The following is a 26,136-nucleotide window of genomic DNA, read 5'->3' as shown; positions in this document are numbered from 1 at the left end:
ATAGAACTAGGGTACAATGCTGAAGGTGCAATGTTGTCTAGCAATATTATTTGAACAGTCTACATATGTCTGCAGTGACATTTTCAAACTGTTTATTTACATAAAAAGTTGCAGTTTTACGTACTGAAAATTATAATAATGAAGAAGTTGTGAAGAAAAACATGTGACATAAAACCTTTCCCAAATCAGGCCGACCAAAACACATTTTAACACAAGTATCAAAGAAGGGTTACAGGTAACATGGTTGTCAGCTCCAGAGACAAAAAAGTGATTCAATTCATGATTTGTGCTGATTCAGCCAATCTTGGTGGCAGGGAGGGGCAGTGACAATAATTGCCCACTGAACCTCCAAACAACATAGTGAGGAGCTGAAAGCGTGGGAAACAAACAACAAAAAAAATCTCAATTAGGAGTTTGCCCTTCTTATCACTACCAAGTGGCCTCTGCTGGAACATGCACAGAGAGATCAGAGTTAGACAAGATGTTGGGAAAAAAGCCTGCCAACATTGAGGATCAATCGTTGCTGGTGACTATGGAGTGCTGCAGCCACAATGCAACACCTGTTCCAAGGAAAATAAAAGGAATGGGGACAATTAAGGGTTGTGGAGTATAGTGGGTGGCAAGAGAAAGAAGTATCATAGAGAGCCATTGCTAAAATATCACCAATTATGTGATCCTTATTTTGTAACATAATCTTATCATAGAATATCAGTGACAACAGCTTGAAGGAATGGTATTAAGTTTGACCACCACTCAATTGAAACTGCGCTCTTACCCATCTGCTTTCTCTTTATCTGGTTCTTTCACCCACAGACCAGAAGTTACAGAATTCATTTCTTGATGATAACCCACAGAGGACTGGTTGGACAGTCGAGGAAGATTGCCAGGTGGTCTGTCATCCTCAATAATAACAATGTCGTCTTGGGTCATGTTCACCGTTGGAGACATATGGTAGTTACCTGTTTACAGAAATTAGGATTTAGGTCAAAAATAACGCAAAAGTAATGCGATGATTGGCACTCAGTTCATACTGAATTATAATCAAAATTACAAAATACCTTCAAAGGCACTAGCATTTCACTTTCAATCAACTTTTTATTCTTGTTACATGATTCAGATGTTACAAAACCCTAAGCCCAAGTTAAAGATCAGAATAAATGTTACTAATTTTACTACTGAATCCCATTTGTTCACATGAATAAAGCAAATCTGTTTTCCTTCACTGAAAGAATTTATAATTGTCTTGCTCAGCTTGAAAACATCAATGCATTAATGAAAGGAAGGCTGCACTCATTCCGGACCACTCTTTTTGATCTTGGCCATGCTACTGGGAGAACTGTGGAAAAGCAGCAGAACACCCTCCACAGGGAAGGAAAGAAAAAACAAGCAAACTAAAAAGAGTAGGGGGAAGGGAAGGGGGGCAGTGGTGGTAAAGAGATGAGCAGTCAACCCAAACCACTGCCAAATAACTCTCAACAGTTATTTAACTGCTGGCTCAACAGCAGCACAGTCAGAGACCCAGAAGCAGGTTGTTTGCACACCTGTCTTTCTGGCTGGGAAATGGTGCATCACTGGGTGGAGGGAGGTGGAAGCGGTGCAAAAAGAGACAACAAAAGAAAATAATTGACCAGATATACAGTGGAGTTGCTTTTCTTTACAAGGAGCTTACATGCTTAATGTGTTGAAGAGTTGAGAAAGAGAATAAACTCCACTTGGCAGGCCACAGCTTCTTTTCGGTATATTTAAGAATCTGCGATATTTTTAAATCATGCTGTTTGTATATTGCTTCTCAAAAGATCAATTTTGCCAGACTCATACTGGAGGCCATGGCAGTGAGGGCATCGTGTTGCTCTGGGTAAAAGGTACCACTACATAGAAATGAGTTAGGGCTGCAGGAGGTCGAACGTCGAGCCTCAGAGCCTTATGCCAACACTTCTCTAAAATTGACATAATCCTCCTACCTTTCAGAATATGAAAAAACGGTGTTTTATTTTACAAATGGTAACAGAATTGCTGCTTACATATATTTATAAGAAAAAACACCAGGAAGTATTTAAATATAATGAACAAAACAAAGTCTTGAACTGTATGAAGTTAGCTTTTAATATTTTTGACTTAAAACATTAAGAATTCTTGTTTCTGTGGGAAAAGTAGATGAAAGCTCGAGACCCTATGCTCACAATAACCTTGTTGGCTTTCACTGAATCAAAAATGCTGTTTGAAGTCTTCAGCAAACATGTACTACAGTACGGAAATGAACAATGGACACCTATTTGTTTGTAGCACAAATTATTTTTGCATTAAATCATAAAATTAAGCTTAAAAAATTGGTACCACCAAATTATGCAAATTGATTCAACAATATGAAAATTATGGTAACAGAGGGGTCAGCTTCCAACAGGTCAAAGCAAACTTTTTCATACTTGATTTACTGTGTAACTTCAAATTAACTAATGGTCTCACTAACTTATCTAGAAAAAAAAAATTCTCTCTTTCTTCTCACCAACAGTGTGAATCACTTCAGTTAAAATGAAATGAAATGCTGAAATCAAACATAAATCAGGTTTTCTTTTGGTTGCACTACTCTCTTGGAAACACCAAATAACTCTCATTTCCTCACCAAACATCTGGCACCTTTAACCTTTTGAGTACAAGGGAGATTCCCCTTTGGGTAATTCTCAAACTCTGCCTTAGTACTGAAGTGCAAGATTCATACCATCTCAAGGGAATGCATCATGCCTTTGAGAATGCCTTCCTGTGATAAGTTTAAATCTCTGATCTCCCCTGCTGTGTTAAGATTGATTGCCTGTAATAAGCAGGTAGTATTTGGAATAAAACTCTAGTGTACCTGCTTAATACATAATACATCAAAATAAAAAGATGGCAGTTGATTCACGTTTCTGAAAATGCTCAATTTTATTCATAGGCATTCTGCTTGTAAATAGCCTATTTCTTGTGGGTTCACAACCTAACTTGTTTTACATTTTAACTGTGCAGTAGTGCCCTTCCATCACACAAGATGATGGTATGCACCGTGGCAATCAACTCTGTATTAAGCATCGCCTGGTGTGGCTCAGGAGCCCCACTCTAGCAATGGCAGCCTCTGCTGCATTTGCTGCAGATGAAGACAGTGGGCTGAGAAGGTGCACGACTCATTGGGTTCCGTTCTCTCTGGTCTTTTTCTTGGCCAGCTAAGTTTTTCATTTCTGCTCACCTCTTCCAATGCCCTTCCAAACAGTCTGCCTCCAGAGGTCATAGTCGTCAGTGACTGTCTCCCAGTTGTCAGTATCAACGTCTGCCTTCTTCTTGCAGGTGTCCTTGTAGCGGAGGCATGGACGCCCAGGAGGTCGCCACCTAATGGCTAGTTCACTGTACAAGGTCTTTGGCTATACGGCCGTTGTCCATCCGATGAATGTGACTGAGCCAGCACAGACGCCACTGCCTTAGCAATGAGTGTGTGCTGATAGAGGTCCTGAAGAATGCTAATTCTAAGTTCATGACCTTGTCCTGTCAAGGTATACTAAGGATAGGTCTGAGACAAGGAAGGAAACTGTTCTGCCTTTTCTTCTGCCTAGCATATGTTGTCTCGGTCTCACCACTGTAGAGTGCGCTGAGGATGCAGATTTGGCAGGAGCTGCAGTTTGTTGTTCTCAGTCAGGTTGCAGTTGTTCCACACTCTCTTACTCAGCTTGGAAATAAAAATTGTAATTTTTGTGATGCGTGTGTTGGTTTCAGCTTCAAGTCTCAGACTGCAGGTGATTATAGAGCCTAGGTATGTGAAGCTAACAACAACTTCCAGTGTCAGATTGTCAATGCTGTTGGATAGTGGGATAGCACCATCCTGGATCATAATTCCCTGATGCTGATGGTCAAACCAAAATTTTTAAAGGCATGAGAGAGCCTGCCCATTTGCAACTGAAAGTGTACTTCAATATAGTGCAACATTGTAAGCATTGAAAATATCTCTGATGGGCACTGGGTGCACCTTTGTCTTGGATCTCAGGCAAGCAGGGCTGAACAGATTTCCATCAGTTCTGGTTTATAAGTTGACATGCTCTGTAGATGACCTGAAGGTCATCAAAGCCAACCTTTTATCCAGTTTGCCATATTACCCTGAATCCCATGGGCTTTAACTTTCCTGACCAATCTGCCATGTGGGACCTTGTCAAATGCCTTGCTAAAATCCATGTACACAACATCCACTGCACTACCTTCATCAACCCTTCTTGTCACTTCCTCAAAGAATTCAATCAAATCTGAGGCAAGACCTTCCTTTAACAAATCCATGCTGACCATCCCTGACTAGTCCATGCCTTTCCACATGACAGTTAATCCTATCTCTCAGGATTGATTCTACTAATTTGCTCACCACCGATGTAAGACTAACTGGCCTATAATTGTTTGGCCTTTCCTTTGATCCCTTTTTAAACAATGGAACTATGTTTACATTTCTCCAATTCAACCAGGATCTGCAGTCTGCCAAGAGCAGCATGGGCAAATACCTAACCGATGACACTCAACAGGGAGATGCCTCGATAGCTGTTGCAATCGCTGTTGTCGTCCTTGTTCTTGTACAGGGTCACAGTCTTTGCATCACGCATATCCTGAGGCAGTGCACCCTCCCTCCAGCAGAGAGAGAAGTTTGTGCAGATGCTGTAGGAGTGCTGGTTGATCAGCACAGTATAGCATCTGCCCCTGGAGCTTTGGATGTGCTCATACAAGGAACGTAGAAAGTTAGCATGCAGGTGCAGCAAGCAATTAAGAGGGCAAATGGTATGTTGGCCTTTATTGCAAGGAGATTGAGTACAATAATGAAGTAGTCTTGCTAAAATTGTACAGAGTTTTGGTGAGATCACATTTAGATTACTGTATGTAGTTTTGGAGTCCAGATTTAAGAAACAATACACTTGCACTGGAGGCAGCACAGTGAAGGTTCACTAAATTGGTCCCTGGGACAAAGGGGTTGTCCTCTGACAAGACGCAGAGTAAACTGGGCTCATATTCTCTGGAGTTAGAAGAATGAGGGGTGATGTTATTGAAACCTACATAATTCTAAAGGGGCTTGATAGGGTAGACACGGGAATCTAAAACACAGGGGCACAGTCTCGGGATAAAGGGTCAATCATTTAGGACTGAGATGAGGAGAAATTATTTAACTCAAAGGGTTGTGAATCTTTGGAGTTCTCTACCCTAGAGGGTTGTGGATTCCCCATCGTTGAATACATTTAAGGCTGGGATAGACAGATTTTTGGTCTCTCAGGGAATTAAGGGATATGGGGAGCGGGCGGGAAAATGGAATTGATCAACCATTAGGAATGGGGAATAAATGCTGGCCTTGCCAGTGATGCCCACTTCCCATAAATTAGTAATTTAAAAAAAAATGGTGGAACAGGCTCGACGGGACATGTGATCTACTCCTGTTCTTACTTCTTGTGTTCTTTGGCCGTGGCAACTAATTCAATACCTTAAAAGCAAAAAACTGCGGATGCTGGAAATCCAAAACAAAAATAAAAATAACTGGAAAAACTCAGCAGGTCTGACAGCATCTGCGGAGAGGAACACAGTTAACGTTTCAAGTCCGTATGACTCTTCAATAGCTTTGCTAGTTTTAACTGTATTTAGAAACAATTCAGTGGGTGCGGAGGACGACAATGGAAGAGAGAATTAAAGAGGATTAATTTGCCAGCATTTGTTCCAATCTTTCAACATTTTAATGATCCGCAGATTGAGGCAATTTAAAGTAGATGCTTCAGTCTGCAGTGACCGAGTAAAACTGGCTGATGTCTATAGATGTGCAGCTGCTTTGGTACGAGGGTCCCGACCTGCATGGAAACACCTTGGACATGCAATATTGCAAGGGCATGTCCTGGGGCTCCAATTTGGAAGCCTCCTTGGGTAATAGTAATATAATACTAATAATACTACAAGCCTATTGGCTTGTCACTACCTCAATCAGTTGGTGTTATGTGCAGGGCTTCCAGGTTACATTCAGTCAAAACAACTAATGATTGAAATAAAGCATCAAAGACAAATATTTGGGAATATGTTCAAAAGAAAATACAAACTGAAGCCTGCTTCAAGATATTTTTAGACTGGGTATCTAGATTTTTATTCTTTTTTTTTAGATACCAAACATCACTCTGGCAGAGAGAGCGGAAAGTAACCTGTTCCCTTGCTGTTCCCATTATGAATGGAAATTGAAGCAGCAACTTCTGGAACAAAAACAGAAAATGCTGGAAAAACTCAGCAAGTCTAACGACATCTGTGGAGAGAAAGACAGAGTTAACATTTCGAGTGTTTCTGTCTTTCTCTCCACAGGTTTCATAGAATCCTTTCATAGAATCGTAGAAATTTAGAGTAAAGGAGGAGGTTATTCAACCCATCATACTCAGGCCAGGCAAAAAGACCAATCCAACCTAATTCCTCTTTCCAGCTCTTGGTCCGTAGCCTTCTAAGTTACAACACTTCAAGTGCACACCCAAGCACCTTTTAAACGTGATGAGTGCATCTGCCCCTATCACCCTCACAGGCCATGAATTCCAGATGCCTATACTTTCTGGATGAAATAAATTCTCAACATCTCTTACTCATTAGTTTTGATGCAGTGCCTCTGATGTATTGGAAAAAAAAACTATATTATTAGGGGGGTGCAGGAAAACAAATTTGATAGCCAGTAATGCCAACTCAATAAACAAAATTAAATGAATGCTTCTCCAGAAGTTGCTAAGATAAAAGCAAAATATATGCAGATGCTGGAAATCTGAAACAAAAACGCTGGAAAAACTCAGCAGGTCTAACAGCATCTGTGGAGAGAAAGACAGAAACACTCGATATGTTAACTCTGTCTTTCTCTCCACAGATGTTATTCGGCCTGCTGAGTTTTTCCAGCATTTTCTGTTTTTGTTCCAGAAGTTGCTACTTCAATTTCCATTCATAATGGGAACAGCAAGGGAACAGGTTACTTTCCGCTCTCTCTGCCACATAAAAAATCTAGATACCCAATCAAAAAATGTCTTGAAGCAGGCTTCAGCTTGTATTTTCTTTTGAACATATTCCCAAATATTTGCCTTTGATGCTTAGATCAAGATCAACTAAAAGTAATTTTAACTTATTCCACAATTATTTCAATTGTGGGGTTGTAAAATAGCTTTTCTTTTAGAGTGCCATCTAAGGATAGTGGTGTTATATTTACATGTGGGATATGTAAGGAAGCTTGCTCCTGGCCACGAATGATTTCAAAGTGAGAGTCTGGATAATCCTGCCTTGCAAAATTATTTCACAAGGATCCATTTTCTGACACTAAAAGGGAGAAGTACTATTTCATGGAATCACATCAGGTAGCTAAGGTGGAAATAAATGCCACAGGAACCAGTTGATTGTCAACACTGCTCTGGTGCCAAGGGGATGCAGGCACCTGCAAATGCCAAGCCATGTGTTAAAGTAGAGTTTCTTACATTTTACCCATACTGTAGTGACATTTTGAGTCGTTATTCTAATTGCATGGTGGAAAAAAAATGAATAATTACATTTAAACATGGTAAAAAGGGCAACAATTTATTTTCTGCATAAATTTATCAAGACTTAAATAATTAAAAATCCAATAGTCACGCACTTTTATTCTCCCCACTTAAAGTCCACTTTGTAGACATTTCTGCGGCTTAATTTTGGAGTACAAATAGATTACTTCATCATCACTGGCACAGGGCATTGTCATTTTTTAATTCTTGCCCAAGGGGTTTTATTTTGAATACAAAGTTTCTAACCACAGAGCCTGCAGCTGGAATACAATTTTGGCAGCTCCTGGCTTTTCCCTATATGCACAGAGTATGTAATTAAATGGAAAATAAGGTTTCTTTTTTCTCCCCACATTAAGGTTCCAAAGGGTACAAGGGAAAACGAGTTCATGTGAAGTAGGCAGTTCATACTGAGAGAGTAGTTAGCAAACTATATGGGGTCTTGGGCTTCATAAATAGAGGCAATGAGTACAAGAGCAGGGAAGTTATACTCAACTTTTATAAAGCTTTGTTTATGCCACAACTGGAGTATTGTGTTCAGCTCCAGTCACCCTGCTTTCAGGAGGATGTGAGGGTGCAGAAGAGATTTACCAGAATGGTCCTAGGGATGAGGCATTTTGGCTAGAAGGTTAAGTTGGAAAAGTTAGGGTTACTCTCTTTGGAGAAAAGGAGATTATGGGGAAACTTGGTAGAGGTGTACAAGATTATGAAAGATTTAGATAAGGCAAACAAAGAAAAGCTGTTCCCATTACGTTATAGTACAAGAGCTAGGGGGGCACAGAGTTGTGGTTTTTGGGCAAGAGATGCAGTGGTGATGTCAGGAAGAACTTCTTTTACGCAGTAAATGGTAACAACATGAACTCATTGCCCATAAGGGGGTGGAAGCAGAGACGATAAATGGTTCCAGAAGGAAAATGGATGGAAATAAACTTGAAGGGCTATGGGGTTAGAGCAGGGGAGTGGGATTTCTCTACAGGGAGCTGACATGGACTCAATGGGCTGAATAACCTCCTTCTGTGCCGTAACAACTCGTGACACTAAACAATTGTCGCTATGACCTCTCCCCTTCCTACCTCTAACCTCCTGCAGTCCTACAACTCTCAGAGATCTCTGCTCTCCTTCCGCTCTGGCCTCTTGCTCATCCCCAATTTTCTTCACTTCACCTTTAGCCATGCTTTTAGCTGCCAAAGGCCTAAGCTCTGGAATGTGCCCCTGAACTTCTCTGCCTTCCTCCCTCTCTCTTCCTTTAAGAAACTCCTTAACAACTATCTTTGTTAACTGTCTTCAGTGTCAAATTATGTTTGATAATCATTGTTGTGTGTTACTACAATAAGTGTACTATATAAATACATGCGGTTGCTGTTTCAGGTGTTTAGAGTTAGCCAAAATACAGCCATGTTTTGCTAAGCTCTACCACTGTGGGTTCAGTATCCAGCTCTGTTATGGCAGGCAGGCTTTCTATGGTGTCTAGAGCTTCCAGGGTGACAGTGTTCCCCCTAGAGTACAACTCAATATAATGTTCCACCCATTTCTCCAACAGTCGACGATTAACTCCACTGCCTTTGTTTTCAATGGAGCAGTTTTCTTTGCTGATTGACATGTTGCCTTTCTGATCCCTTCACACATGCCCCTAGCATTCCTTGTGTTAAAATACATCATGATATTCTGCAAAGTCGTAACCAGCTGTCATGGGCGCACCGCCTCGCAGTCTGTTGGACTTAACTTCAAGTGGCTCTTAATACATTGAGTCTTCTTACTCAGATCCTTCTTGTAATTAGTGAGAAAGGACTGCTTGGCTGCAATGACTGGTTCCATCACAGTGATGTTAGCCTTGAACTGGTCAGCATTTTCCGCTGTTGCTTATTGGGGAAGGAAACAGTTAAAGGAATTCAATTATTTATTAGTTAACAACCTAAATACCCATTTGGCTGCATGAAAGGGATAACAAGTGACAAGTGGGTTAGCAGAGTTTTATGCACTAAAAGTAAAACTCTGTACGAAGAAGCCAGTCTTGGTCTCAGTCTTTATTGCCAAACAGCTACTGGACCTTAACATTGCTTCCTGTATGTTCAGAGTGCAGTATTGTAGATCGTGTCCCGCAGTATGTTCCATTTCGCTTTTGCACTGTGTGGGGGAATTCTGGACCTTCAATCGAGTCGAGGAACTGTTGGTTTTTATCGGGTAGGCAGAGTGGCTAATGCTGATATGAGCACAGTATTTCTGCTTTGAGTGAAAAAACCTCAAGGGTTGCATCCTAACCCTAATGTACACCAGGGAGCAATCTGTACACCAATCAGTGCTTTAGTAGCTGTGTGTGTTGAGAATGCTGTTCAGAGAGTTATATCTGGTGATGATCAGATTCAGCTGTACTAATGCCCTGATCTTGGTGGATAAGGTCACCAAATGTGAAGTCCTGGAGCATGCTAATTCCATCAACATATTCTCATTGTTAAGCCAACGCGTCTGCACTGGTTTGGCCACGTTCATCAGGTGCATGATGGCTGTATACTCACAGGCCTTCTGTACCTGGAACTGGCCATTGGATCATGACCTCCTGGGTGTCCGTAACTTTGCTACAAAGACACCTGCAAACGAGATATAAAGATGGCTGACACTGACAACTGGGAGGCAGCTGCTGACGGCCAAATGCTCTGGAGGTTGACTATTTGAAAGGGCATTGGAAGAAGCGAGCAGAAACCAAAAGCTCAGCTGGTCGAGAAGAGGGCTCAAAGTAAAGAGAGACCGGTAAACTGTTTATCTTCTCAGCCCACTGTCTCCCTCTGCAGGAAATGAGATAGAGACTGCCGTGTAAGAGCGGCGGTTCTGAGCCCCACCAGGTAATGCTTAACACAGTTGACTGCCACGGCACAACCCATTGTCTTACGCAACGGAAGGTTGCCACCAACCACATTTTACTAGGACTCGCTCAGAGCTGGATCTTCTGAAAATGATGGTTTCTCTTATGAATACAAGCTATCTTAGCCTACTTAATTAAATAAATCAGATTACAGTATGGTTTTTTCTTAGCAAATACACTTCCAAGGGATGGAGAGAAGAAAATCATCAGATACTTAGTAAAGGAATTCCTTCTAGTAAAGCACAGTGGTAGTTAGAATATGAAGCAGTTCCAGCACAGAAACTAATCGTTTATTAAAGCTTGTGGTGACTAGGATTCAGAATGCAAGTCTATCATTGGTCACTATTTTATGATAAATGATTGAGAAAATGATTGCTAACACCATGGACAAGCTATACTTCTGAAGTCACTTTTTTCCTTGGTTAACTGGAAATATCACTCAATTGTTATATCAAACAGAACACCATTAGCTATTTACTAAAACTTTTATATAAGAGAGGAAAGTCCATGAGTTTTAGGCAAACATATTCTTTCTGACATGGCTATGCAAACATTCATTAAACTCATTGATGTGGGATTGCTTAAGGAATGCACTGTTAGATAAATGCATCTGCCTCTCACATCTGAACAGCTGTATTTTTAAATATGTCATATGACTATTGTCATAAGACATAGATAAACTTAATATGTATGAATCCTATAAGCTTGAAAAATGAGAACATGATAAAACTCCCTTCCTTTCCATCAACCGATAATTTTCTGTTGTGAAACAATGCGATCCGTTCACACATAGGAATGCCGTGAACCACAAATATGTTTGTTTCCATAAACGCCAACTCACTTTGTTAATAAGTTTAAAAAAGGACTTAAATTTGCCCAAACACAAACAACTGGATGTTTGTTTAGAATTGCACAAAAGCATTCTATTTCTAATCTGTGCTAAATCAGAGGGGAAAATCTTAACTAAGGCTTCTTTCCTGATCGTTATCCAGCAATTTCCACTGAAAAGCGAATATGGCTACATGATCATGTTCCGCAGTGATGCCATCTCCCACCCCACAACCCTACGGTTGAATAAGCCTTCTAACCATCAAAGTCTTCAATCCCAAAATGTAAATTTTCTGCATTTAATAAAGAAAGCTTTTAAGTGAGCTTGGGTTTCTGAGTTCCCTAATATGTATTTTCAGGCAATGGCTAATAGACAGAAATTTTTTTCAGTTTCTCTGTGCCGTGAATACCTCACTGACAGGTAATATTACAAACAAAGGTGCTCTTAAACACTATTTTCATACAGCTGCATCCTGATAAGTACATTACCCGTTTAGCATGTAATGTTATGCTTAATGAAGATTCCGACAAACAGATAAAAAATAGTGGACTGACAGATTTGCACAATATCGTTTGTTGAACCATCCATTCAGCAATTTAATATCAAGGGCACTTAAGGATATTTAATACCAAAAACAATTAACAATTCTTCAATGAGGCTACTGTCTTCAGCTTAAATCGAGAAATCACTTCATTTAGTTCACTGAACATCAAACTGAGAATAATGAAACTCATGAATCATGAAGAATACACATGCACTAACCATCACCAAGGCACTACACCAAGTTCATGGGATGTGAGTGTTGGTTGCAATGCCAGCATTTATTATCCATCCTAATTTCCCATGAGGGGTGGTGGTGGTGAGCCAGTTTCTTGAACTGCTGCAGTCCATCTGGTTAAGTACACCCACAGTGCTGTTAGGGAAGGGAGTTCCAGGATTTTGATCCAGCAACATTCATGGAATAGTGATATCGTTTTAAGTGAGGACGTTGCGTGTGACTAGGAAGAGGGACTTGCAGGTGATGGTGTTGAGATGTACCTGGAGGCTTGTACTTCTAGGTAGTAGGAGGTGTGGGTTTGAAAAGTGCTGTTGAAGGAGGCTTGGTGAGTTACTGAAGTCCATTTTGTATATGGTGCACACAGTTGCCACTGTGCAGCAGTGGTGGAGGGAATGAATGTTCAAGATGGTAGATGGAGTGCCGATCAAGCTGGCTGCTTGATCCTGTATAGTATCAAGCTTCTTGAGTGTTGCTGGAGCCACCTAGGCAAGTGGAAAGTATTCCATCATACTCGTGACATGCTTTGTAGCTGATGGGCAGGGTTTTGGCAGTCAGCTGGTGAGTTACTCACCACAGAATTCCCAGCCTCTGAACTTCCTTTTTAGTTGGTTCAATTAAGTTCCTGAACAATGGTAGCCCCAGAATGTTGATCATGGGGGATGCAACAATGGTAATGCCATTGAATGTCATGGGGGGATGGTTAGATTCTCTTTTCAGTAGCTGAGCAGTCACAAATGTTACTGAACACTGTGCAACCACCAGTGAACATCTCCAGTAGTAATTTCCGGTAAAGCATTCCATGCTCTAAAAGCCATGAGAGAAAACGCTCTTTCACTTTCACCTTCATCCTCCAAACAACATCCTCGGTTAACACTGTCCTTTTACTGATTAGGCAAACAATGGGAATTCTCTCTTTTAAAATTCTTTTGTGTAAAGACCTCAAAGGAAACAAACAATTTAGAAGATAATTTTTTTACCTCACAGTTTATTAAAACATAAACTGCTTTATACGTACATACAGATTAGGAGCAGGAGTAGTCCATTCCACCCCTCGAACCTGCTCCACCATTCAGTAAGATCATGGCTTCAACTTCACATTCCCACCTATCCCCGATAACTTTTAGATTCTTGACTAACAAGAGAGTTATCTACCCCCGACTTCAAAATATTCAATGACCCTACCACCACCGCTCTCTGGGGAAGAGAGCTCCAAAGACCCATGGCCCTCTGAGAAAAGTAATTTCTCCTCATCTCCAAACTAAATTGGAGACCCCTTATTTTTAAACTATGCCCCCCTAGTTCTAGTCTCTCCCACAAGGTGAAACATACTTTTAGCATCTACCCCGTCTAGTCCAATCAGTATCTTACATGTTTCAGTAAGATCAGATCTCATTCTTCTGAGCTCCAATGGATTCAGGCCCAGCCTGCCAACCCTTCCTCATAAGCTATCTGCCTCCAATCGCAGGCATCAATTGACTGAAGCTTCGCTGAACTGCTTCTAATGCAATTATATCCTTTCTTAAACAAGGAGACCAAAACTGTACACTGTATTCCAGATGTGGTCTCGCCAACACCGTGAACAACTGTAGCAAAACAACCTTACTTTTATAATAAAAACAGAAAATGCTGGATAAACTCAGCAGGTCTGGCCGCATCTATGGAAAGAGAAACTGTGTTAATAAGGTCATATGACTCTTCAGACCTCTGAAGAAGAGTCATATTAGACTCGAAACATTAACTCTGTTTCTCTCTCCACAGACTCTCCACAGACCAGGCCTGAGTTTTTCCAGAATTTTCTGATTTTAATTCAAATTTCCAGCATCTACAACATTTTGCTTTTATCCCTATTTTTATATTCCGTTTTCCTTGCAGTAAATGACAAATTGTATAAATATTTGAAAAGGAAGAATAAACAGAATTGTTAGGGGAACAAAACAGGGAAATGGGTTCAGAGTAGACAGCTCCAGCTGAAGAGTTTGTACCAGAACAGGCATTATGGGCCAAGTCTCCAACTGTGCTGTAATTTCTTTGGTTCCAAGTGATTTTGTAAACTGGACATGGAAAGCAGTTTACTTCACTGATGTCCTGCACAGTGGGAAGTAGTTATGTACAAGGAAGTTCTAAGCTAAAATAAGTCCGCATTAGGATGCTTTTATATTCACAATGGGGTACCAGGGGAACATTACCAAAGCAAAGGCCTCTGACCTCTGATTGGCATTCTTCTCACTTTCCATCTGTCAATCCAACACTGGTAACTCTGTAGCCGCTTGGAGATTTTAAGACAGTTAAGCAACATCTTTCACACTATGTTGTGCTGTTGACAGCAGACAACTGTGTATCTACTGCCAACGTCACACCAGTAAGTGAAAAGCAACTCTTCCTCCCTTGCTGTGTAATGTTGAGCATATCGCGCAGCAAAAAAAAAATCATACTATAATCTGTTGCTTTAGAAAGGGGTGTGAAATTCTTCCATTCTATGTAATGATGCACTTGACTGATTACCCTCTCCCACAAGCTTTTGTTCATCTCTTCGAAAGTGTAAGATGTGTTCATTTGTCTTCCTAACATCACTTGTCAATCCTGTCACGACTTATAATTATGCATTGCACAAGCCATTCATTACAGTACATTGTACAAGTTAACTTAGGAGTTAAAAACATTCGTCGTGTGTAGATGCTTAAAATACTTCATTGCCTGTACATTTTGTCTCCTTCCAGTCTAGTTGTCAGAACACAAGAACTGAGATTCTTCCTGCAGCCTGAGATAATCGGCATCTTTTCAGCAGTAAATACACAAAACAATAGAAAATGAAATGATTACCTCCCGACTTGCCCCAAACCCCGCCCCAGAATTTTCACTGGAATGTTTAAAATTATAATTTGAATGGAGCATCCACTCCATGCCATGACTACCTAGAGCATTATATATACAAAACAAACATGACAATAAATGACTGACACCAGATTAATTGGTTTTCTGACATCATAAACCACAAGAGCAAAGCTGTTTACCTATGTCTGTTGAATGTGGCAATGAAATTATAGCCCTGTAACATAGTTATAGTAACATAGTAACAGTTTGAGACAGGAGGTGGCCTTTGGTCCATCCAGCCTACCTATACACAGTATTTCTAATGATCCTGAATCCCATTTGTTGACAAGAATCAGTCCTTGAACCCTATCAAGGTTTCTCGTTCCGCCACCAGTGCTGCTAATCTGTTTTATGTTCTCATCATTCTTTTAGTTAAAAAAGTTCCTCCTGTGTTTCCTAACTTCTTTTGTTGTCCTTAATTTGTAAATATGACCCCCTTGCACTTCTGCTCATGGCAGAAAAGCTTATTTAAATCTAATTTGTCAAACCTTTCAAAACATAAAATACTTTTGTTATATCTTCACTCAGCCTTCTTTATACAAAGGAAAAAACAACAACCATGGGAGTCAATCTTTCGTTATATATTATTCCTTTAAATTTAGGGATTAACCATGCAGCCACCGCGTGCCTCTCCCCCACCCAACCCTCTCTGACAATTGCAGTCTATAAAGTATTTAAATGATTTGGAGCTAGGGATAGAAGCAAAGCTATTAAACTTTGCAGAAAACACCAAGTTGTGATGAGCAGTTCAAATAACAGAGCTTTCACAGGCTAAATACAAAAGAAGATGGTCAGATTGGGACCAATCTCCCCAGTTTATTTTAAAAAGTGACAACCCAAGTGGACTGTGCTAAATCCTATGGCTTGGCATAACTAGGTAAGTTAATACTCGACAACAAAACCCTCATACGCGACTTTGTCACATTCAGCCTTGATTACTGCAATGTTCTCCCATTGTTAGGAAATAGAGACAGTTTAAGTAAGTTATGTTGGTTTTTGTGAGTGTAGGAGTGAGCTTTAGCTTTAAAGTTTAAGTTTGATTTGTATTTCTGTATCTGTGTGTTAAAGGTCAAATTGAGCTTTGGTTCACTTTAAAAAGCTGCTTACATTTCTAATGAGAGTTTACAACTTAAGAAGTTAAGCAAACACAAAGGTAGAAGAATTGGGCTATTGCCTAGCAACAGGGGCCCAGGGAGGCAGGTTCCTCCCACAGACACACACAGGAAAGCTAGAAACAGCAGTTTGTTTTGGAAGCTGTTGGAGTTCAGCTAGTTTTGAAGATAGCTGCCAGAGAAGCAGCCTAGAAGGGGACATAGACAGTCCCAACCTAAAGAAAAACCCCAAAATCCAGGGGAGTGGAAGAGGGGAAAGTCCAAAGCAGACCATCTGGTCAAAGGAAGGACAGGGACCTGGAAAAGGTCCTGTTAAATTAAGTTAAGAGTGAAGGGCAGAGAGAAAGACCACAAGCTTGAGATTTAATGAGGCAAAAGCTGCAGAAAGCAGATTTAAAGCGAGAACAGCTTGCAAGATGGTCCAAAAAGACAACTGAAGGCCTGTAACTCTTTGCTATGGGCATGTGAAACAGTGGTACTGTTGACAGCTGAGTCAGTGAAGAGAGAGTGCATGGAATACAGCTTGATTGCAAGTGGTGGACCAGGGAAGAGGAACATCGGAAGGAGGGGTCAAAATCCTGGAGGTGAGCCCCTGTGGAAGGCGTCTGAGAGAAAGTTGGGAGAAGATTTTAAGGCGAGGTCTTGGAGAGTGGAGATTGGAAACCTTCATGTGAAAGACGGAGTTTGGTGAGACTGCTTGACTCACGGTGTAACAAGTATCTGGGGGGAGTTGAGGAGGGATCCATAGCATCTGGCTGAGGTGACATCTGTCACTTGGTTTCAGAGTGTGGTGTGTCTGATCACAGGTCGTCACAGGTGTACACAGACTGTGTACTTACTGTGAACATTAAAGTATAAGATAGCTTTTGTAACTTTTACTATCCTTACAAATCTGTATATATCTGTAAAAGGTATGGTTGTGGGTGAAGGAATATTGTAATATAATTCATCCTTTCTTGTTTAATAAATGTTTTACTCTTTGGTTAAAAGTTCATTAACTGCCTCCTGTGACTCTGTTCAATAGCTCCTCTCCACATATCTAAACAAACAAATAAAGTTACAATCTATCAAGTTGCGTTCCACTCTGGGATCAGGCTTGTCCAGGGGTAATCTCAGCTGGGGATCATAACATCTTCTTCATAAACTTCAACTCATCAAAAATTCTGCTCTCTGAATTTTATGCCAAGTCCTGCTATCTGTATCTTATCCATCACCTTTTTGCTCACTGATAATTAGATAACTACATTAAATTTCAAGTTGAAACCTATTAATTCAATGTAAAGCTGTGGGAATTCAGGGCAAACTATGGGAATGGATCAGAAATTGGCTGAAAGGTGGGAAACAATAAGTACTCTTCTAAGGAATTCGGTTGAGGTGAAGTGAAGCAGTGTCAAATGTTGTTTGATAAATATTCCTGTGAAGTGCTTTAAGTTTTTTTACTATATTAAAGATGTTATATAAATGCAAATTGTTGTTGTTGTTTTTGACTGGGGTACCACAGGGCTCAGAGTTAGGATCACTACTGTTTCTAGTTTACGCCTTTGGCTCGGATTTTGCGGTCAGCAGCAAAACGCTGGCAATTGCCAGTGACCTAAAGAAAGTTGCCGACAAAGACCTAACAATCTCTGTAGCGTGGATTTTCCCTTTTCCAATGTTAATGGTGCTAACTATATGGGATTTTCAGCATTCAGGAAAAATGATGTCGGCAAGCAGGGTAAACAGCCAATCACATTAAAGAATTCTCATAGAAAGCAAACCAGGATGCAAAATGCATTGATTACCCTTCACTTTTTAACCATTTTACAGAGAGCAAAATAAAGATTGGGAAATACACATGGAATTAAGGTAAAAGATGAAATACCATAAACTTAAAAATATATATTAAAAACCTGTGGAATGTATCAATATAATGGGGAAATTTGATATTCCACAAATATAAAATTTAGTTTTTCAATATCAGGGAAGTTGCTTAGGATTAACTGCGAACTTTTCCATCTCCGGAGACTTCAAAAGCGCACGCTGTGGAGGAGCAGGGAATGCTGATGGCAATCTCTGGGTTTCCTCATTGAATTGTGCGTGTGCAAAGGCCAGAAGTTGCTACCAGTTTCAAGGCTGCAATGACAATACACCCTGACAGTTTTGCTGTCATTACAACTGCAAAATCTGGGCCAATGACTTGGATTCAAAACTCAGGGAAAAGTGATCAAATTCCTGGTGATAAAAAAAAACTTGACTGGAATGCAACAGAATTGAAAAATGCAGCTCAGAAATTATAGAGTTAGGCAGCATATGCAAGTGGGCACAGTAATACATGACAGTGCAGACAAGTGCAAAATACTGAGCACAGAAGGAAAACTCAGTAACACACCTACTCGATGGGTGGTGCTGAAATAGCTCAGGATGAGGTTGAATAAGACTTCGTAATCCCAGTAAACCCGAAACTCTGCCCAATGCAGAGAAGCCATGAATAATGTAAACAGAATGTTGAGCTACATAGCCAAAACAGCTAAACGATGGAATTCAGATCTAACTGTACTGTATTTTGGTTAGCCCACACCTAGAGTATTGTGTCTGGTTCTGATCGCTGAGATATAAAGATGACATTCAAATTCTGGAGTCATCATTGGAGGAAAGCTACAAATGTGATTCACAGTGTGAAAGCTCTGAGCCACCTCCACAGTATACAAAGGATCTGACTTTGCTATCCCTTCCTGTTCCTCAGTGACATCATGTTGTCACTTAGTAACATAATCCACAGGGATCAGCCAAATTGTTGTCAACTTGCTCAACACCTCCAGGACCTCTGTCCTGTCATGTCTGGAATAAACTATAATTTCCAACCGCTAAATATCAACAAGGCCAGATCCCCAGTACAAATTCTGTATCCTCACCATCAGCTCAAAGCCCCTTCCAGGTTACTGTCCTAAAATGAACAAGACTGTTAGTAATTTTGGGATCTGATTCACCACTGGGCTGACCTTCTGATCATATCCTCTCATCCCATCTTCCAGCTCAATAACACTACTGTCATGAAGCTATTAATGTATATAATATTTTGGAAAATATTTTTCTTTTAAATTAGAGGTTAGTCTATGGGTATGGATTAAAGCCAGCTAGTTTGGGTGCTTTGATACGTACTAGTTTTGATATGTAAGAGAGATAGCGTGCATTAGCATTTTTTGAATAGAGCATTCAAGAAGTGGGGTGAAAACTTTACACCTTTCTGACAGCTACCAAGCAATATGTTTATATTACTAAGAAAATTGGTATTATGAAAGCGGTTTCATTGTTAAAAGGTGAAGTTCAAAGAGGTTGTTGATACAATGAGAATTAACATTCAATAGGGCTGGTAGGTATAACTTCAGTAGTTTTCGGGTGTGCAGGCAGAGGCAATGCAAGATCAAAAGGCAGCTGTAAGCCTCCAACTGGTCCAACTGGCTCTACAGTGAAAAGAAGCTCATTTCGAATTCATAAGTTGAAAATGCTTTCCCTGGTGCTTTGTTTAAGTCTATGGGTTGCTGTTGCCTTAATGGAGATTAGTTTGGGAATTTGTTAAAAGTTATGATAGTAGTAATTTGTAGCCATATGTATATAATTTAACCTGTGTAATTAATAAAATGTTTCATTTAATTTAATGTAAAACCTCGAGAACTAGTGGTCTGATTCCTGAGTTTAGAGTCGCAAATCAAACATAACGCTTAAAATTATTGGTTATGACAGTTGTTTAAAGTTTCCTCTGGGATTTTTAAATAACTCTGCTTTACCAGCTGCATTGGTCATAACAATTATCCATATCCACCCTTGCCTCAGCCCATTTGACACCAAAGCTAAACCCTCATACGTGACTGCCACATTCAGTCTTGATTACCTCAACATTCACAGAATAGTTACTGTGCAGAAGGAGGCCATTGGGTCCATTGTGCCTGCACAGGCTCTCCAAATGAGCATTATGACTCAGTGTCATTCTCTTGCCTTTTCCTTGTAACCCTGCACATTGTTTCTATTCAAATAATCATATAATGCCCTCTTAAGAGCCTCGATTGAACCTGCCTCTATCACATTTTGAGACAGCGCAGTCCAGACCCGAACCACTCGTTGTGTGAAAAAGCCTTTTCTCACATCACATATGCTTCTTTTGCAAATCACTTTAAATCTGTGCCCTCTCATTCTCAATCCATTTACGAGTGGGAACAGTTTCTCCGTACCTACGCTGTCTAGTCCCCTCAATTTTGAACACCTCAATCAATTCTCCTCTTAACTTTTTCCTCTCCAAGGAGAACAGTCTCAACTTCTCCAGTTTATCATCATAACTGAAGTTTCTCACCCCAGAACCATTTTTGTAAACCTCTTTTTTATTCATTCAAGGGATGTGGCCCAACCCAAAAGTATGACTGATTTTACCACAGACTCTATAAGTAGGAAATATACATTCAAGCTTAGAAGAGGGAAGGTGTGCAGTCTGTTTAAATTTAGCTACTTTATGCACAGGATACTGAACATCTAGAATGGATTACCTAGAGAGGCACTGAAAAGATTTGAGAGAATACTGAATAATGGTATTAGTTTTTGGACTTGGCTAAATGAACTGCTTAGTCTTTTCCAATCATGTATTTACCTATTTTTGGATTGGCAAGCAGTAACAACTGTATCCCCCAAAGACCACTCTATATATGCCTGCATTTGATGTTAAAGAATGGAATTAAGATACGAGATATAGTGAATAGTGAAGATGGGAAATTAAAATTGCCAAAAAGAAAGAGATAGATTAAACAAGTTGGCAGAACTATAACAGATGCAGTTGAGCTATCCAAATATGAGGAGGCGCACATTTGATGTAAGAATGGCAGATGGAATGCAGTGAAAATTGAGAACTATGCTTGTAGGGATAGATGGCAGATGAACAAATGCATTTATGGCTTGGGTACATAAGCCTCTAAAAGTTAACTTTTCAGGCACAGAATGGTTAATAGAATGCTGGACTTCACTACAAGATTTACAGAGAATGGAAGCAAAGAAGCACTCGGTCAGTTCTGCAAATTGGTCAACTTTATTTGAATATTGTATTTAGTTTTTGATATCCACTGTTAAGAAAGATATAACATCCTGGAGAAAGTCCATATTTGATTATGAGAGGCCGGGTAAACTTGGGTTATACCATGGAAATACTATTCTGACACATTAGAAATAGGAATAATTTTCTCTGATGCAATTATTTGCTTACTCCTTTTAGAAATATATGCTGATTGGGTTGAAGAGGACTAGGAGGAGCATAAATGCTGGCATAGACCATTTGGGCCAAATGGCCTTCTTCTGTTCTGTAAATTCTATATCTATCCTTTATGAATAATCACATCCCTATTTATTGGGACAAAATTAAATCTGGTAACTTAAATAACTTTGTAAATATATTTCTGGGGCAATTCTCCAAAACTTGTCCTCATTCTAAACATTAGCTTGGTGAACTAGTCATTAAATATTCTGAGAACGTGCAGAAGCAATTAGTATTGAACCTGTGTATTTTAAGACAATTGTTCCACATTTACCATAATTACTGTGACCTTTTTATACTGTTTATTCTCATATCTCCTTCTTTGTCAGGCAATATTTAAAAAATGTTTTTACAGGACTAAGGGTTCTCTTCAGCTCCTGCTTCTATGCCTTTCTTTGTTAGATAAAACTTAATAATGCAGTAGTTATTTGTCTTACACAACTGCAACCAAGACAATATTATCATTGTCCTTTAAAATTAATGAATCAAAATCTTTTCTTAAGTAAAAACAGAATATGCTGGAAAAACTCAGCAGGTCTGTCAGCATCTGTCGAGAGAAACAGAATAACGGACTCGAAATGTTAACTCTGTTTCTCTCTCCACAGACGCTGGTAGGCCTACTGAGCTTTTCCAGCATTTTCTGTTTTTATTTCAGATCTCCAGCATCCGCAGTATTTTACTTTTTTTCCCTCAAGTAAATGGGTTTGCCTCTACTTTAAGATGACAAAATTATGTCCAGCTAAAACTGTTTCTTAAAATATTGCTAGCTCTTAAAAATGGAACTAACTACAGCTTAGAAAATAAAATGAACATCAAAGGCACAACAATTGCAATACCTGCAGGTTTCACATCATGGAATATAAGCAATTACCAGTTCGCTGCAAATTCTATAAGCTACATATTTGATTGCATGTATTGATTTGAGGAAAGAAGTTGAATCTTTGGACTATGAATTGCCATATCACAGACCAGATTTTTTTTTCAAAAATTCAAAAGTCATAACTAAATTATCTCAAGAAATAAAGTTAAATTCAAACTAATAAATGCACCGTCTGCTCCTAGTATCAAACCAATCTCTAACCCTGCTTTTGAACAAAAATCAAACCAATCATTCAAATCGCTGACAGGGGCAAATTTATAGTTTCCAATAGCCTTCCCAGTTTCTCCTGTAAGCTTTCAAGTGAAACTAGAAATATTCATGCATCCCTTTTACACAATTATAAATACTACACATGTATGAAGTAAAAATCTTGTGAAACAGTACATCAGTTGTGTATTAAAAAGCTGCATGAGATATTGGGACATGAGTTTGCATAAGAAATTGGAGCAGGAGCAGGTCATTCAGCCCTTTAAGCCTGCTTCACCATTCAATAAGATCATGTCTACCACAACTCCACCTGCTTGCACTATCCACACACTCCTTAATTCGCTTAATATGCAAAAACCTGATCTTTGCCTTGAATATAGTCAATGACTGAGTAACCACAGCTACTCAAATAATTAACTCAGATGAATCAAAATTGGAACCCTCATGTGCCTTTGTGCAATTAGTTACAGGGAGCATTTGCATATCTGAACAGTGATAGTAGCCATTAATACACCAAAGAATTTAGTTACAGATGGCTCTCATACGCCAATCTGAATTACCGGGACCTCTTGTATGCTTTTCAGTGGTCAGTTACAGAGACAGTATAACAATCTATTGTCTGATCACTTTGTCGGAGAGTAAATAGAAGAGAAGAAAATGTTCACAATTCAAAGAAATAGTGTTGCCAAATATCTTTGTTTCATGGGCAGTTTTAAATACTGACAGCATTCAACACTGACCTTGCATTGCTGGGCCCTCAATTTGAGCCCATTCAAGGTTGCTGAGATCAATGAAGCCTTTGCCTACCAGATGTAAAGGCACTGGGTGAAAGAAGTTGGACCAGCCCCAACTCCGTTCTTAATAGATCCAAATTCACAAACGCTGCCCAGAAAAAATATTCGAGGTTTGGGGCTGAGAGTGTATTGAAAAATGTCCAGAAAATGTGAATAGACAGCCAATTCAAAAACAGATAGGTTCTACCTCAATAAGTGAAACATCGACGTGTAACTGTCCTGTAAATAGGCTGATTGCAGCTGAAGTTTGATTCACTTTTTATCACTGCCATAGCTCGAACAATTTATCCACCTGTCAGTTTCACACAGTTTATGCAAAGGTTTATCTATGGAAATGGAAACTGTCACAGCAAATTAAAAAAGAAAATAACTGTACAATGCAGCACAAAGGCAACATTTCCTTTTTCAGTGTCAGTTTAAAGTAATCATTTATTGTGAGCAGTTTTCAGTGAAACGAAAAAGAAAATGATTTAGGCCATAGAGAACAACGTTAATTTAATTCTAGGTGAAAACATTTTTGAGATGAAGAATAAAAGAGCAAACAAAACTAAGTGTCACTATCCTATTCCCCTTTCTCATGGGTAATATCTTCTGGAAATATAAATCCTGGCAAAACAGAGAATAGCTGTGCCACTTGTACACTTCTTAGCGGACAGCTGAAAAGCAAGGTTAGCAGACTGGCCGTTTTAAGCAAGGAAAAGAAAAAAAGACAAGAGGGATGGATTCATGTTAATGAAAGGAAGGCAATGTTTAACAAGAGTTGGGAATATAAGGAACCGTTTCTGCACCTGAAAATTTATCACGCACTAAAAAGACTTTCATTTATACAGCACCTTTCATGGCCAGCGGACGTCTTAAAGCCTTATAGCCAATTAAGTACTTCTGAAGTGTAGTCACTACTGTAAGGAAGGAAACACAGCAGCTGATTTGCACACAGCAAGCTCCCACAAATAGCAATGTGATAATGACCAGATAATCTATTCTGTGATGAGTAATGAGGAATAAACATGGGTCAGGCCATCAAAATAAAATATCCCCATCAAAATAATGCCACGGGGTCTTTTACATCTATCTGAAGGGCTACAGCAGGCCTTTAAAGACTTTTCCGAAAGATGGCACCTCTGATGGTGCTGCATTTCCTCAGTACTGCACTGTAGTGTCAGGCTTGATTTTTGAGTTCAAGTCCTGGAACCTTCTGATTCAGAGGTGAGGGTGCTACCAACTGAGCCATGGCTGACACTGCTAATGCCTACAACTTCAGGAACACTGAGGTCTCATATCTACATCAGGGTTTCCAGTATACACAATAGTATTTGGCTATTGTCAAAGCACATTGAGAGGGTGTGGGTGGGGTGCAGAGAAAGCGCCCAAAAAAGAATGACAGGAAGGTACAAGTGGATGAATCAAGGAGAGAACTGAGCCGAACAAGAGTTAATTGTGAATCCTAGCTCCAATCTTGTTAGCATTTGCACCCTTTGCACAGGTTTCAAAGCTATATTGACTTAACACAGAGGACAGCTCATTGGAGATGATTGGTTGAACTTTCCCAATAGTCTGTGATCAAACAGCATTTTTCAGGTCAGGAACCTGAATGGCGGTGAAATGGGCTTTACCAAGGCTCTTTTACTGAGCTACAGCATTAGCATCACACCTCTGGGGTCTTTGGTCTATCAGGGAAAGCGATTGACATTCTGGAAATGGCGTTTCCAGCATTCTCCGGCACAGCACTCCTCAGGGCAACACATCTTGCAGCTGCACTTTTTCCTCACTCTCCAGGCACCTCATCTCATCAGAGCAGACAAAACACACAACAGTCTCAGCATACTGTCCTCTCACGCTCATGCAGTATATATAAAACAAAAGCTTTAAAAGCAGCCATTCATTCATAAAAATAGCTTTTACTATAGCCCAGTAAAAGTGTCAATCATCCAGGCCTTTTAACTTTTCAATAACAGAAACTGCAAGCACTTGAAACCTCTATCCCGTATAAATAAACATTGTTAAACTGACAGCAGAGATTACAAAGCCGCAGCTGTCAATCAAGCAATGTTTTCTCTGGGGCTCAGGTGTTTCAAAAGGCTGATGGCTTTCTGGTCTTCCTGCTTCACAGGAAGTGCTAATAGCCTCATTAACCACTAAGTCACGTGAAGTGTGTAGTCTTGATCTGAATAAAAGTAATTCTCACCGAGTAAGGAGAGCTTTTTCAAAAGTTTTACTGTTCATTGTTACATAACATCGCTAAGCCAATGTCAGAAAAACATATAATTGGAATACTAGACAAGAAAAAAGCAGACCCTATTTTAGTGATCCTGTATCAGTGAAATAAAATATATTATCCTCTATCAGATCTTATAAAGAAAAACTGGTCTATCAAATGGCTATTTGACTCACCCATCAATCTGTTAAACCCAATATTCCTGGTGGGTGACTCATCCAGTCCCTCAATTCCACTGTAAAGTGAATGTGAAATCCTTCGCTCTCTGTCGTCCATCACAGCATCAATAGGCAAATCAAGCCCAGGGGGACTCCCAGGTGTCTCGAGCTGTGGAGAAAGTCAAAATCTACATTGAAGGTCTATGTAGCAGCATGGGGGAATACAACTAGTTGCCCTGGGCATGCATCCAACTGGGCACCCAATGAATAAGAACTCCTCACCAAGATTCAAAATAATTTGCTATGACAGTCGTGCTTAATGACCAACTTTCTACGCCACTTTGCACAATACCTCCCATGGTGCCCTGTCAGACTGAAACAACTGAAGGGCAGTGTTGAAATGTATTTTTTAAAATCAAAAAGGCATTGAAATCTCAAAAGGTTGTAAAATGCACAATGTATTGAATTTTTTTGTTTTCAGGAATAACAAATTTAGAGTTGCAAATGATGGGGGAGCATGTGCAGTCACACGCTGATTTTCTTTTTTCCAGGGTTTGAGGCTTGTCAAATTTTGTCTCTATTTGGTTCTGAAACAGAAAATAGGCTTATTTAACTAGCTCTGACATTTGCTACGGGATTTAACTAATTCTGA

The 26,136-nt window shown here is 39.8% G+C and overlaps 1 protein-coding gene across 7 annotated transcripts in view; it reads right to left on the bottom strand.

The window, feature by feature from the left end:
* pard3aa (par-3 family cell polarity regulator alpha, a) overlaps positions 1-26,136 on the bottom strand; it is an 815,271-nt gene that overhangs the window by 218,331 nt on the left and 570,804 nt on the right. For all 7 annotated transcript variants that reach the window (XM_078537538.1, XM_078537552.1, XM_078537545.1 and 4 more), the window contains exons 15-16: positions 25,503-25,653; positions 776-959 (exon numbers count right to left, since the gene is read on the bottom strand). In XM_078537538.1, coding sequence (XP_078393664.1) covers positions 776-959; positions 25,503-25,653 — 335 coding nt within the window. The remainder of the gene's footprint in view (positions 1-775; positions 960-25,502; positions 25,654-26,136) is intronic.

This window comes from Cetorhinus maximus, chromosome 3, assembly GCF_964194155.1.
Source record: "Cetorhinus maximus chromosome 3, sCetMax3.hap1.1, whole genome shotgun sequence".
NCBI lineage: Eukaryota > Metazoa > Chordata > Chondrichthyes > Lamniformes > Cetorhinidae > Cetorhinus > Cetorhinus maximus.
This window is presented reverse-complemented; position numbering and strand designations above follow the sequence as displayed.